The 16737-nt window shown below is 34.7% G+C and overlaps 1 protein-coding gene across 2 annotated transcripts in view; it reads left to right on the forward strand.

The window, feature by feature from the left end:
* The window catches only part of LOC115215057 (endothelin-converting enzyme homolog), a 157424-nt gene extending 142550 nt beyond the window's left edge, over positions 1-14874 (forward strand). For both annotated transcript variants that reach the window (XM_029784197.2, XM_036505420.1), the window contains exons 12-13: positions 13458-13534; positions 14676-14874. In XM_029784197.2, the coding sequence (XP_029640057.1) occupies positions 13458-13534; positions 14676-14775 (177 nt within the window). In that variant the 3' untranslated portion in view covers positions 14776-14874. The remainder of the gene's footprint in view (positions 1-13457; positions 13535-14675) is intronic.
* Positions 14875-16737: the final 1863 nt, after the last annotated feature.

A 16737-nucleotide genomic window follows, 5' to 3' on the forward strand; every position in this document is an offset into this window, starting at 1 on the left:
CGGCAACAGGTAATGGCTGTTCCTCGCAGTTCACGTGGACTTTCACATCATGTGACTATAGAAAAATTTCCAAATTTTCCTTCCAGCGAAATATACATTTCTCTAGGAATTAGTATTCAAGTATTTCATGTCGCTATACGAGGACAACGTCATTATCCATGCTGCAGTATCCTCCAGAAAGAGAGATGTTCAAATAATGTCGATTCAGAATTAAATCTAAAGCTGCGTTAGTGGTGTCAGCCAGGCCTCAGTGAGGGACACCCAAAGTAAAGAAAAAAATCTGTTCTGTACGCAGAAATGACCCCTGTATCAGCCGAAAAATATATCCTGAGTGTAACTCTTTGAGTCGTCGGAATGGGAAATGTGTTTTTTTTGTTGTTTTGTTTATCCGGTGAATATCGCAGAGAAGATTACACGGTGGACAAGATCGAGACGAACTATAAGGCAAATGTCTCACTTCCATCTTAATTGAACTGATAATTAGGTAAAATTTGCAAGAAAGAATAGTGTACTTTGGTATATACTGTGTATGAAGTGGAGGCGCAATGGCCCAGTGGTTAGGGCAGCGGACTCGCGGTCATAGGATCTCGGTTTCGATTCCCAGACCGGGCGTTGTGAGTGTTTATTTAGCGAAAACACCTAAAAGCTCCACGAGGCTCCGGCTCTTTCATCACAACTTTCTCTCACTCTTACTTCCTGTTTCTGTTGTACCTGTATTTCAAAAGGCCGGCCTTGTCACTCTCTGTGTCACGCTGAATATCCCCGAGAACTACGTTAAGGGTACACGTGTCTGTGGAGTGCTCAGCCACTTACACGTTAATTTCACGAGCAGGCTGTTCCGTTGATTCGGATCGACCGGAACCCTCGTCGTCGTAACCGCCGGAGTACTTCCACTCTGTATGGACTAATATACCAATGAAACAAAACAGAGATTCATGCCATTGGTACTTAGTATAATCAAATTTTCACACTATACGTCCTCGTGTATGCTCTGTTCTTCATTCTGTTCTTCTATGATGCCTACACACATCATAGAAAAGCAGAATGGACTAAGCAGAGCAAGAGCATACACGAGGACGGAATGTGTCTCTGAAGAGCTCAAAGTTTCAGAGATTTTCAAAAACGCTAAATCATGGAGGTGCATAATATCCTTAAATTTGGAAGCTTTATATTTGTCTTTTTTTCTTATATTTTTTTCATTTCATATTATTTGTTATTTTTCCCTGTTTATATAAAATGATATTGGCGTCTATATTATGATGGAGGAAGTTGCTTATTAATTAGGTGTACAAGAGTTACCGGGATTTTTTATAAATTCATATTCTAAGAAATTTCCTATAGTTTCGATTTCTGAAGTTTATTGAATTATGAAACAGCAATTTTTCGCAAACTAAAATATTCTTTGCATTCGCTGCGGTGCATTCCATTTTCATTTGCAAAGTCTCTCACTTTTAATTTCAGTGTTTTCATTTCACATTTCCATTCGCTATTTGCAAAAACAACAGTGTATTCTATATACGTAATGTATATTTTTTAACATACCGGTATCATTTGTGTAAACAATATTAAGAAGTCATTTTATTGTTATGGCTGTTTGGAATTCTATAATAATTATCCAGACCGATTTTGGCTCGTTTTAACTTAAAAACAAAGGAATCATAAAAGGAATCATTGCGGTGAAAACAAAAAAAAATTAATATTTTCAGAGAAAAAGATGAACCTTTCAATGGAGGTTTGGCTGTTGTTTCTAGCACGACTCAAACCACCTCCCACTTTTACTCTCACATGGATTGATGATTTTGCAATATTTTTCTCCCTTGAACACATTTTATGGAATGATGATGCCGATGTAACACACGCCTTGTACATTGACGGAATACAAACAAAAACAACAATTGCTATCAAAATTTTTCCCCCACCTCAATCAAACGCGGCCGTGTGTGTATGTACGAAAAAACATTTTCTAATAGAAAATAAAACTTTTAAATGGATTATCACTTACGTAACTCATCTTTTACATCAATGTGGATTAATGCCTGCAATAACATTCTCAGGCTCTCCGGTATTTTAAATTCTAAACAGAATTAATCGGGGGGCATAGAGTGTGGTTGCCAAAAAATCATAATTTTTAAAATTTTAATTTTCATAAAATATAAATTTGTTTATGTGCAAAACGATATTTAAAATCGAGGAGTGATGTCTTAGAATGTGCTAGAAACAGCAACCAAATTCCCCTTAAATAACTCACTTTTCCCTCTCAAAAATATTAACAATCTTTTAAAATTTTTTAACAAAAACGCTCCACCACGATTTTGACGAATTTGGCCAAAATACATCCGGAATGGTATGAGAATAGCATGATGAACAGGAGGGGTTGCTGCAAAAGAATCTTGACAACTTCTTGCCATAGAAAGAGCTCCCACCCCGTCATTTCGAAGTATGTGGTTTTAAAAAAGTGAGGGAAAACCACATCAACACAGAGAAGTGCGAAATTATTTGGTCTTCCTTATCTCAAAGTCCGTTTTACTGAAACTCCTCTCTCCTACCCCTCGAAAAGCATTTTCCTCATAAATTTCTTTATAATCGTAATCTATGTCATTTGAAAGGTATTTGTAATAAACTATCATAAAAAAGTAATTATTTTCCCGTAAGTTATGAGGGGGAAAAATGTCGGATCATGTGAATTTTGCAAAATTCCTCTCTCCACTTCCTCGGAGAAATTCTTTGCCATACATCCCAATATACTCTGAAGGCACAGAATCTAAGCGATATTTGTAGAAAATTTCGTTAAAAAATATCCATTTCCTGTATTATACGACTTTTTCATTTCATGTTTATTTCATTCATTTTCTGCAAACTTTTCTCTCTCCACTTCTCTCTCTCTCTATCTCTCTCTCACACACACACACGCGCGCACGCGCGCACACAGCAAACCTCCCCCTTCCGTAGTTGGGCTACCTTGTTGTTTGTGTAAAAATGAGAGATTAACCCATTAAGTCTCAGAGTACTTAAATTTCTGAATATTACTTTTAAATTATTACGGATGATTGAAAATAAGTTTAAATGAAAAGAAAAAGTGATTATTAAAACTCCTTTATTTTAAGTAGAATTGAAAATACTCGGTGTACTATAAATAGGACAGTGAGACAAGTAAATGAGTACTCTTGTACAAAAAAATAATTAGACGTAAAATATGAAATTTATTAGAAACTGAAAATATTATCGAGTGGCCAGCAGAAAACCGCCCGGAGGGCGATCATATTGCTAGTATAATATATGTTTCTAATACCAGTATGTAATGTGAATTGTGTGAAGTAATTTCTTCATTTGTTCCTCCTCCTCCTTCACTTCGTCTTTTATCTATAATTATTATTGGTGTGTCTTTATATATTAATGTTATTATTTTCAATAATAATAGTTTAACGCTAGTGGATGCTAATATAGTAGCAGGTATTATAGTTTGATATTCGTTAGTATCAAGTCAAATTAAATGCCAAGAATGTCTGGCAGAATATTTCATGGTACCATTCAACATTGTTGCTTTTGTTTTTCTTGCTGTTGTTGCTGCTGTCCAAGATGTCCAAGAATTGATTTATGCTTTGTTTTCACATTTCTTTGCAGAAAACTGCAAATTATTAAACTTTTCTGACATTCAGTCTGAATAAACTATTTAAAATCCAGAGGAGTTCAATTTTCTTTCTCTTTCACATCTCGGATATCGAATTTATTGGAACGATTCTCAAATTTGTTTTGAAAAATACTTTTGTAGAAGCGTCGTGTCAGATTTCCCTCCCAGCAATCTCAAAGTACTTGCGGGAGATGATGTTATTTCGAAAATAGCGGTGCAACAACTTTAGGTAAAGCTAAAACTAGTAAAATCACTGACACTAGTAAGACTAAATGCAAGCTCTTGATCGCGTGCGTGGTTCTGCAAATAAGCTATACAGTCTCTCCAAAGCAACAAGTAGTCCAAACTGGAGGATGCTGTTTGATTTAGGAAATTTGAGGTAAGAAGCTAACTCTTCCTCTACACCTGAAACTCGATCTCCAACTGCCTGTAGGAAGATGAAGATTTGTAGAAACATGAAGATTTTTTATGTTTGTGTGATAAATATGCAGTCGACGAAAGATGTCCACGCTCTCAAACGAAGGAAGGCGCTTCCAAAATGTTCCAGGGCGTGCACATTATATCTAGTGCTATTTATGATTGAGACTCTTGCATTCCGATACTTAGGGGGCACCCGATGCACTAATGATTTCGCTTTGCTCACCAGTTATTTAGGAATGTCAATAAAGTTAACATGAGAGGACTGTTTACGAGAGATATCTTCCTGGGGTGTCCTAGCCTGTATACTTTTAGAGAGGTGTAATACACAGCGGTATGTCAAAAGAACGGCCGGGTACGTTTTGGTTTGGGTCATTTGGTAAACATTACATACCGCATTTCCCAATTGCATATCAGAGAGATGCGAGAGCAGAATGCCATATTGGTTAAGCAATCAAAAATCCAAAATCCCTCTTCTTGTGCATCAAAAGCAACAACGAGTGCAGGAAGGCCTTACTGATGCAAACATCACCTCTGTAACAACACAAGTGTTAGCAACTGCATGGGCAGTAAGAACATGAGCAACGGCAACATGTACTATCCTCAGAGTAACTGTAGAAACACAAACAGCTGCAGGACCAAGAACAACAACACCTCAGTAGCCAGCAGTGTATTAAACTGCGGACAATCAGAAAAGAAATTATATTGAACTGAAAAATGGACGTGAATCAATTATTAGAATTAATCTCAAACTATTAAATAACTTTTAAACAATTCCAAGAAACGTATAATATTATAAAATGTTGAATATGAAAGAATTTTTATTTGTTATCGATGCTATTTATAAAAGATAGTTTCTTCATTTCGTTGATATTTTGAAAGCGATAACAATACTGTTATGACTACGGAAGTGAACAAGGAGTGATCTCAAATTTTAAAATTGCAACAGCAAAATAAACAGGTGGTCATTACAATAAGATATGGATATATATAGAATGATGGCGGGGAAGATGTGTGACGTTCATTTTCAGAATAGTTGGTGTCTATAATGAACAATGGCAATAATTTTCTTTTTAATAAATATATTACATTTGGATATTTTAAAATATCTTTAGCAAGAATTGTTTTGAAGAAACAGACAATATGTAAACACATTTATGCAACTGTGCAAAAAATGTATAACTGGTTCGACTCGTGTGTATTTAAGAATGATCGATATTTATGAATTTTGTTTTATGGACAAACATTGTTTACGTTCATTATATATGTGATCAACTCAACCTCAAGTTTTATCTCTGCTTATGTGCTACACAAAGGATCGACATATTTAACAGCACTTCCTTGAGGACTTCCAGCAGGCTGTAATATTGGGTTTCTGAACATATATGAAGACTCTGTATATGGTGCAGAAAAGGAGGACTATGTAAATCTCCTGCCATTATTTGATGCAATGATCTAATGACTTGCAATAAACATATAAAGATACGATTCAGCTGCCTTATATGAAACATAAACAATACATTTCATTCACACCACAAAATGAGGCAGAGGGGCTAATTTTAACTTCGAAAATATTTTCTGGTGTGGAATACACTGTATATTATGAATTAGGTTTAGTGATTTCGGAGTTAGTGCAAGGCAGACGAAAAACATTATGGCACCTAAAAAACGATTCTGCAGTTCAAAATTATAAATGAATTATGTAATTAAAAGAAAAAAAGTTGTGTGCTTGGCATATGTGATAATTAGGAATTTCAGGAAATAACCTGATCATGGCTAAAGTTTATCCATGTAGATATAACAACCTCCAAAACAAATTGAAAGGGAAGTACGGTGGAATGACATGGACGAGAGCGTGTAATTGAATATGAAACGAATTTCGGAAAAGCTAAATTCAGCTGTGCTAGAGAAATTTTATTTGGGAGATTCAGCTTTATTCGGGAGATTTTGCTACTAGGTGACAGCTATTCTTTGCTAAGAGCAAGACACAATAGAAATGTGTTTCGTATATGTAGCAAGTTGAGGATGGGAGGCACAATAAATTCAGGGTTGCAAGACACTGTTAGAGAATGGAGAATGGTGAGAAATGTATTCGTAATGATGTATTCGTGTTCGCATACTTGCTAAAACCATGAAGATAAGTAAGTTCTGTGTCAATGTTGTTATAGGAAGCTGCTGAACATGGAATAGGCAAACAAAAAGAGAAGACATACCTAATTTTGAGCCTTATAGCGAGAACAACAATTAAAAATGACAGAAACGTAGAAGACATATCGATTATGTACATCGGAGACTGTTGCGAGGATGCTCAAAATATATGATGACGTAGGTTACGTGATTACAACTCGGATAGTTAATCAAGTGACACAAAAAGATGTCAAATCCAATTATTGCCAAAGTATTAACAACGTAAAGTGCTACAAAGGCAAAGATGTACTAGAGAGAGAAAATTATAGAGGAATGCTGTATTAAGTTTTGATCGTCACAGAGAGAGAGAGAGAGAGAGGGGGGAGGAGAAAGAAAGAAAGACGGAGACAGAGAGAGGGTTGTTCATAGCACAAGCGATACATGACAAAATACACATGGTTGGGAACCGTTTACTTTTGTACTCATGGGGAAGTAGCGGCTCGTAGATAAACTTAGTGGGAGTGCTGCTTCAGAAAACATTTAGCCGTTGTAATATTGTGTAAAATGGAACAAACATATAAAAATAAATTTATGCATAAACTAGATCGGTTCGCGTTTAAGCCACTGCCGGGTACTGTTTCATTTTTTTTACTGAACTTCGCCGCAAATTCCCCCTTGTGTTTCTAAAAATCACCCTAAAACAAAAACTAGATGGGGAACGTACCCTATATTTCAAATCCTTGCAGCAACACTGAAGCTAGGAGCAGGATAATAATCTAATTCTACAGTTTATCACATTGGAGAATATAAATACGTTTCTAAGCACAACAGACGCGGTGTCAAAAAGAAACACTACCTTTCACCGGCACACCGAGTCGGCACTGCGTGAACCAAAGTTTTCTCTCTCCCTAGCGTGACGCTTCCTATCTCAGACATGCACATAACACCCAACACCACGTCGTGGAATATGAAACGCACAGTTCTATAAAAAAATTTTGTATAAAGAGAGAATTAAAGAAAAAGGATTCGCTATATTGGATGTTATCGCTAATATCGAGTGGAAACAGGGGGTGCGACAGTACCAATGTGCCTATACACGAGCCGCTACTCTCATAGATTGTAACAAAGATGCAATCTTCCAAATGACGCAACTTCACGAGCAATACTTGGCTAAGAACAAACCACTAGTCCAGTGAATTGTTGAAGTCGTCTGACATTGGGTGCCGTTCAGTAGATGTTGACAAATTGTAGAAGCAATGTACAATGATGCAGTAAGTAGAGTAACAACCAAGAACAGTTTCACTGACAATTTAGAATGAAGATTTGTGTGCAAGGTTCAGTCCTCAGGTCTCTTTTATCATTACAGTCCATCAGGACATCACAGAGGAATTTAAGACTGGCTGCCCATGGGATCTCCTATAAACTGATGATGAAGTTATAACTATAACAGAACTAGAGAGTACATTCCAGATATTGAAGCTAAATTCAGAAAGGAGACTCTCTAGATAAAGTAACCGCGCAGATTTAATAAGTAGGAAAGAGAACTGGGCCTTGTTATTTTCATAGAAGTAGTGTTACTCCTAATTCAGAAACGGTTTAGGTGTATACTCCATATGTTGTGCTGAATATAAGTTACGGACATCTAAATTGTGCCGGGATATAACAGGTATATTAACAATGAAAGATTCATATGAAAGAGATGTACTGTAGCAATTCATACAATGAACACACCGGAAAAAAACTGTGGTAAACACCAGGCTGGTTCAAAAGGAGTTGCATTTAGTCTTTTTTAACCAAGAGGCATAATATGTAAGCAAGGCGGTAGCTATAATTTCATATAAAATCCTATGTTAGGACGAAGTTGAAATATCTACTAATGCTGCGACACTCGGAATATAAGACACTAGCAGTATCGCCCGGCGTTGCTCGGGTGGTAAGGGAAATAACTATATAAGCATTTTTAGAGAGTTATAACCAAAAAATAGCAAAAAAATGCATTAAAAATTGAAAAAAAATTAAGGTAATTTTTTTTTAAATCGTTGACACATCGTAGATATTTTTAGAGAGTTACTTCCCTTATATAAAAGCGAAAAAAATGCATTAAAATGGAAAAATATGATGGTAAATTTTTTAAAAATCGTAGACTCATCGTAGACGCACGCTAATACCCAGAAGGGCTCGATATGAATCACGACTATAAGATACCCGCTTTTGGTTAAACTGCACCGCAAAATGTGGGAGTAGTTAGGAATCTAAATCGTAGGAGACAGACACACAACTTCACTCTTATATAAAGATGCTTTTTTTCAGTCATAGAGTTAGATTTATGAAGGTCTTCAGTAGAAAATCCTTCGAATTCTGACTCGCTGCTTGATATAATGAAATTCGTATCCATTTTTTGTCAGAATTACAAATTTTGAAAACACAATAGGAATAAATTTCGGAAAAAAATCTCCCATAATTCACGGAATTAAAATTACACTTCGATTTTTGTACAAAACTGTAGTTGAAGTGTTTACGAAGTATAATACGTGTTTTCACGAATGTACTAAAGAGATTTGCTCTGATATTCTCATTTAAATATGAATAGGTAAATTCGGGCGGCTTGGTAACGAAAGGGTTAAACGGATGCATACATTTATTAATCTCTTATTATAATAACTATATATAAGTGTCGTCTGGTTATACATAAACACTGTTTCATACTGCAATTATATATACATATATCTATATATAATATTATATAATAAAATATATACAGAGTAAAATAAAAACCAATTTACCTTTTCTGTATTGTTATAGCAATTCCACCGTCCGTGTGTCTTTGCAAATGTGTTGGAATGATAAGTGAGTTGTGTTTTGGCGCCTTTTTTACTAATAACAAACACACACGTGTTTGTATGTAGTTGTATGTGTATGTAGTTGTATGTAGTTGTATATGTATGTGTATGCGTGTGTGTGAGGAATGACACACACACACTCACGCACGCACACATGTACATCAATGCTTTCGGAGTGATATGTTAAAATATTGAGTTTTCTCGAATTTTGTCTTAATTGGTGGTAAAATTGAAAGAAATTTTTTATGGCATCACCTACTGAAGTACTCTGAAAAATCATGGGTACACTCTAATTGAAGAAATTGTGTGAGGAGTAAATCGTTATGTATTTATTTGTTTCTGTTTGCTGTGTTTTTTTTATTTTTTGAGTAGTGGTTTAAATACTTTCAGTTTAGTCTTCCTCAAATCACTCTGTCGCTATTTACTTTCATTTTATTCGTTGCACACTGTGTGTGTGCGTTTGCGTGTGCTGTAAACCAGACTAAGAAAAGCATTTGACATACACACCAGAATGTGAGTTTTCTGTAAATTTTGCTTAATTGGAGTTTAAATTTTAAAAACTGGACCTGGCATGACCCGATGCATTCTACTCTTAAAAATGCTAGGTAAATTGTAATTGAAGAAATCCTATATTGTAGATTTCTATAACTTACAAAGGGAGGCAGATAAAATCTGCCTTTTATAATAAGAGATTATATGACGCTATTTTAGAACTGTGATATGGTATGTTAATGGGGCTTCAGTGTAGAGAACCTGAAGAAACTGAAAACCAGTGATGCGAAGATGCTCCGTAGTATGTGCAGTGTTTGCGAGCAAGAACAGTAAAATACAAATGTGTTGAGAAAACAATGTGGATGAGAAGTGTCAGCTGTAGTATGCAAGAAATCATGCTATATTATTATGGTTATGTGATGCGTAAGAACGATGACAGCTGTTTAAATAATTGCCGGTCCTTTAATGTTCATGGAGCTTGTAGAAGAGGTAGGCGAAGGAGAATATTGGACGGAGTGGTCAACGTTCATCACAGAAACATGTGCCTCATGGACGGGTTGACAAAGGATCGGCGTGACTGGCGTTATGTTGGATTTAGAAAAAAACAACTCACTTTTCTAAAGCACAATGCACACATACAGACATTTAATGTGCAATAAATAGATTTATAGAATCCTGTGGTAATCAGGAAAAAAAACCCTCTCGTATATAGTATGCAGATCTCCCTGCATACCATATACGGGACAGTATAATGTAGAGCTCTATGCAGCTGAAATGTAATACATCCAATAAATGAAAATGTTTCTTCACTTGTATATACAACTATACAACAACAAAAGTAGATATGGTAGGTGAATATAGTTATTTCACTAGTTCTTTTCTGTAGGATAACGGCCAATTCGTAGCCTTCATCTGGTAACAGTAATGTTTATTGTTGTGTATAAATCTCCTATGTATATGTGTGTAGGAGATTTATATGTATATGTATATAGGGAAAATATGCACAGGATTTTAAAAAATCGACGTTACCATGATGTTCTGTTAATCTTAAGAACTAACTTTCTATATCAACAATGATTTGAAAATATTTAATAGTACTATGCGATGTATTATTACAGAGCTGCAAGACAATTTATCAAATGCTAAATTATAAACTATTATTATTAGATTCAACTACTGACATGAATATGTTCATCTCTCATACCACCTGAATTTTTATGTTCTACACACACACACAAACACACACATACACACACACGCGTACACATACGTTTGCGCGGGCACACACACACACACACACACACATATATATATATATCACGTGATCACGTGAACGACCAGACCATCAGATGTTGCTACACATCGCTGGTCACAATCCGTTCGCATTGTTTTAGCCTTCCAATGACGCCACCCCGCTGGCTCAGCGAGCAGGCCTATAGAAGAGTGAGAGAAAGAGTGGTGAAAAAGTACAGCAGGGATCACCTCCCCTGCCGGAGCCACGTGGGCTTTTAGCTGTTTTCGCTCAATAAATACACACAACGCCCGGTCTGGGAATCCGCGATCCCTACGACCGCGAGTCCGCTGCCCTAACCACTGTGCCGTTGCGCCTATATATATATATATATATATATATATATAGTACTAATTTTGTAGTATTAATTTACGGTAATATTATTACCTTTACCCATATAATACAATAGATGAACTGATTGTTTGACAATTTTTAACATCTATGTATTAATCTTGTTGGGTACCTATCTGGCAGTATATTGGATATATATTATCCCATGGTGGGTTGAATTTTCAACCCCTATCTCATTTTATAACCTATATATATATATATATATATATATATATATATATATATATATATATATATAGATAGATAGATAGATAGATAGATAGATAGATAGATAGATAGATAGATAGATAGATAGATAGACAGTGGGCGTGCACACGCTTACCAACACAAATGCAAACAAGGAGCAGGACAGACCGTGCCGACCAAAACATTTCAGTGTAATTCTATCAATAAACACTAACAGATCTTGTCAAACCACCTGACTCATACCGGCTTATACGATAAAAACGGATAGTTGTGCTATATACATGTAGAGACACACTCACATAGAGACACAGACGCACAAACACTCTCACACTGACACCCACAAATATATATCTACGGTATTAAAGCACAGTAGAGTATGAGTATTTGGAATAATTGGATTAAACATGTTGCTGCTATACTTTTAAAGCCTGTTTTACAAACGTAGTGGTTCCAAATCTACAATAGCAGTTGTATAATTTTGCCGGATAATATCGTTCTGCAAATACATAAATGAAGGCAGGTATTAAGTGGCTTGATAGCACAATGGCTTACTTCGTATTAAAAATCTTGGCTTGCATGCCATTTGGAGCCATAGTGGTGATCATACATAGCTATACATACATATATATATATATTTATATATATATATATATATATATATATACATTTATCTACACATACACACCTATATATATATACACATATATACATACCTACCTATATTTATATATATATATATATATATATATATATATTGATAAAACGGTAAGATAACAAAAGAAGAAACTCAGAGTTTTATCTTGACTACCGAGTAATGTAACATATTGTATATATATATATATAAATATATATATATATATATATATATATATATATATATATATCGAGGTGTCTTTCATTCTTTTGTTGTCTTACATTTTTATCAATATATATATATATATAGACACATTGATATACTTCAAGTGTTTTTCTCTGTACAAACATATACCCCCACATACCTACATGGATACATGCATGCATACATATATACGCATGCGTATTTTTATAGCAGTAAACGATAGTTTCATGATTCTGAATTTGCTTATTCATAAGAGGAATTCCTTATGCCGATTCCAAATGTATACTATGAACGTCTTTTGTTTCAGAACATTCATCCGCTGCATTGCTCTGCAAATTCCTCAGCTTATTCAGTCTTAGTTGCATTAATCCTTGGGAATTATGGAAAGTTGTACGAGGCAAAGAATATCATATCAGTCTTCTTCGTCATTGATTTTCAGTAAGAAAAAAAAAAAAGAAAACCGAAGTAGACAAATATTACGATAAGTATTGAAGCCAAAACACCGTCGTAAATAAAGATGATTTCAAAACTGTAAGCTTTATAATTTAGAAATTCTTTTCAAAATCTAAAGAAAGAGGATGAGTGTATGATTATTTTATTATTATGGCATATCTGTTCGTCCATCCCTGATGAAGTATTTGCTGTTTCTCACTATTTGAAATACTCCATCAATATACTACCCTCCTGTGGAGGCGCAATGGCCCTGTGGTTAGGGCAGCGGACTCGCGGTCGGAAGATCGCGGTTTCGATTCCCAGAAAACACCTAAAGCTCCACAAGGCTCCGGCGGTGTGGGGTGACCCCTGTTGTATTCTTTCGCCCCAACTTTCTCTCGTTCTTTCTTCCTGTTTCTTGAGTAACACTGCGATGGACTGGCGTCCCGTCCAGCTGTGGGGAACACATACGCCACAGAAACCGGGAAACCGGGCCGATGAGCAAGGCTACGCTTGAAAAGGGCGCATAAATAAATAAAAAATACTACCCTCCTACTGAATGCAACTTTAATTTATTCGTGCTTTGTAGTAGGCCATGTCAAATATCTATGTTCTCTTTGTTGTACTACAGTACTCCATTGGTGTATAGGTTGTTGTGCTTAGAGGTTATCTAGCTGTGTGTGGTACATCGTATTGAATAGTGTAGTTCTTGATAATAACCGTTCATAAATATTAATCAACAAGTATTTATATATATATATATATATATATATATGTATATATGATATGCATTTATAGACAGGCGCATATATCTAAACATTATCTTGAACTAATATTTCGTTATATTATTTACAGAATTGGTGTGCCCATTTTTCAACCATTGCCCTGCGTAATCAGCTGCGTCATGATCCTCATGCACCGGACATGGCAAGGTACGGTAACTTTTGTCAAACATGTACATTGACTTATTAATTAGGTTTATGTGAATTTTATATTTCATTCATATTAGTTCTGAGGCGTATAGTGTATTCTAATATACAAATTTAGTATATCGTTCCATAAGATACTATCTAAATCAATGAATGAATGACTCACACCTAAAACCCGAATAAGCACCACAAACCATGTAAGCGTCTTACGCTATTTTCTGAGCCCACTGCATCCTAATGTTTGTGGGAGAGATGGTCATTTTAGCGATAGGGAAAATTTCATCTTATTTCAAATGTTGACTCGGAAAGGAATGATGCCGCGCCATTTGCATCGAGGATGCTTATACAAATACAAGTATTCTAAAATATTTCCAAAAGGATAAGAAACAACAAACGACGGATTCTGGACTAAATATCTGCAGTCTTTCATCACTTCATATTCCCTCTCTCATCAATTTCCTTTTCAGTTGCAGACACAACAGTTTATGCTTGTCTCAACCACCTTGCTCGTTACAACCTGTAACCAGAGTTCACGGTCCAGCAAGAGCTAATATACGAGATAGAACTCTGACATACAATTGCCTCTCTTCAGACGTTGTGTTACCCATTTCTTATCAATGAAATTGTTCTTGGAATGGAAATGATGAGTAAATCCTTCACTACCGAGAATTTACATTAAGGCAGAAGCTTACTCATGCTAAATTAGAAGACACATATTTAGGTCATCTTCAGAATTTAAAATCCCGCGAATATCATGTGCACAATATTTTACACTCTAGTAAGAGATGACATTTAACACTTTAACTAGAGTCGTATTGTTCACATAGATTAATATTCATATATTATGAATTTAAGAATGTGCATATACATTTCAGATAAATAAAATATGCTGAGGCAGGTTCCGCATAAGAAAGACAAATCAGTGCACTCGAAGTGTAAACAAATGAGAAATTTTCTGAATCGTTCACGAAATATTCAGCATTGACTTTCGGAATTTCTTTTCTTCATATTTTGTTACTCTGTTGTTGTTTTTTATTTTACACACTGAAACAATGTGAAAAGATTTGTCAATAGCTATTATGTATTGTAAGTATTTTCATGTTTAATTATATAAATATATATATATATCATATCTATATTTCAGGGTGCTTTTAACATTACGAAATTCAAAGGAATTTGCAGCTGCTTATCGTTGTCAATCTGGTTCGTATATGAATCCTGCAAGGAAATACCAAGTTTGGTAAATCTTATTGCAATATGATAGAGAATAACAGATACAATGAATATAAAAACGACATATGAGAGTGGAAAATAAATAAATAAAATATATATGAAAAAGCGTATATAGCCAAATATTTTGTTACAATTTCCTTTCGAGACAAAGACATTATTACGTCAAGATATTTAGAATCAAAATATTTATTTCGTTCAATACGTTGAACATAATTTTCTTTATCTTTATCATGAATAGAAAGTATAAATCTTCCAGCGCATAGAATTGGTAGCTAATCTACTGTTATCCTTTCGGTATATCTCTAGAATATATCAAGAGGTATTCACTGATATCGATATTTGTATATTTGTCAGAAATGACCAAAAAGAAAACAAATGCGCTGTTTTCCTCTTCGCTTTCTATGCACACGTAATCATATATATATATATATATATATATATATATATATATATATATATATATATATATATATATATACATACATATATATATATATATATATATATATATATATATATATATATACATATATATATATATATATATATACGTATATACATATATAAATATGTATATATATATGGGTGTGTATATATATATATATTTATATGTATACATGTATATATATATATATATATATATATATATATATATATATATATATATATATATATATAAATAAATATATACCCGCGCGTGCACACACGCATATATGGAGAGTGAGATAAAAATAGTAGGTAGATAGACAGATAGATAAATAGATAGATAGATAGATAGATAGATAGACAGAAAGTGGTGCATGCCTGGTTTTGTGGCAGGAAGCTTGCTTCCTATCTTCATGGTTCAAGGTGTACTGTGGCCTTGAGCTGACAAAATTATTGCTTGTGGATTTGGAAGTACATAAAATATAATTACAGTTTTTGTTTCGTTAGTATTCATTCAACGCCTCCCTTAGTTCTTCGGCAGTATTCGGCTTTTTATATAATTCTGCCTCATTTTTCCAAGTTCATGGCTTGTTGTTTTAGCAACTGAATTCAATCCTTCGTCCCCAAAAATCGACGAAGGTTTTGCTGAGAAGCAGTACATATTTGGTTCGTCTTGTGTAACGTGCCTCGATTTTAGTTCAGACCGAATTGTTATTTTGTTGGAACGTTTCCTCCCTGGTATTCAGATCCATCAAACGTCGTTCGTCATCTGGTGTCTTCCAGTACGCAGCATATTTATAGATAAAATGAATCATTCAAATTGCACATAGAAGAATTGTTCAAGGGCCAGTATATACACCCGCAGATCTGTTGTGATGCAGCTTTCAGACGCCTCTTTGAGTTTCGAAATATATCTCCCACTATGTAATCTTTTTTTCTAAAGCTAGACCTTATTAAACGTTATCGGATCTACTGTAAACATACTATTCTGACCGAAACTCACTTGTGTTTGATGATTTCTCCGTAACCCTCTGATCATTCAAGTATCAGTTTGGCTCTTTGGAAATCACTCGTTAAGCTTTATATATATATATATATATATATATATATATATATATATATATATATATTGAGAAGTCCTCAGATACTGAATTCTTACATTAACATCAACAAAGGAACAATGTTGCATTCAAATCAAACGCCTAACCAAGTGCAAAACTAGAAAGCCGTATATCATTCTTTAGCTCTGACGAGCAACTCTGTGTACTGCCATAGAAATCAGCTCATGTGCTGATCTGAGTCTAAATTCGTGAATCTAAACCAGGATAATTATATACCACTGCAGAGAAAGGATCAGATTTTTAGCAATATTAAATATTTGCATGTATAAGAATAATTGGTGCACTTGATTTCGTGCGTGTATGCATAAGTGCTAATTTAAAAAGCAAGAATCAACTCCAACCTTAAAAAGAAAGTACCGGGGTCAATTAATTCCACTAAAACTCCTCAATGTGGTTCCCCAACATGGCTGCGGTGACTGGTAAGTG

The sequence above is a fragment of the Octopus sinensis genome, linkage group LG8 (assembly GCF_006345805.1).
Source record: "Octopus sinensis linkage group LG8, ASM634580v1, whole genome shotgun sequence".
Lineage (NCBI taxonomy): Eukaryota > Metazoa > Mollusca > Cephalopoda > Octopoda > Octopodidae > Octopus > Octopus sinensis.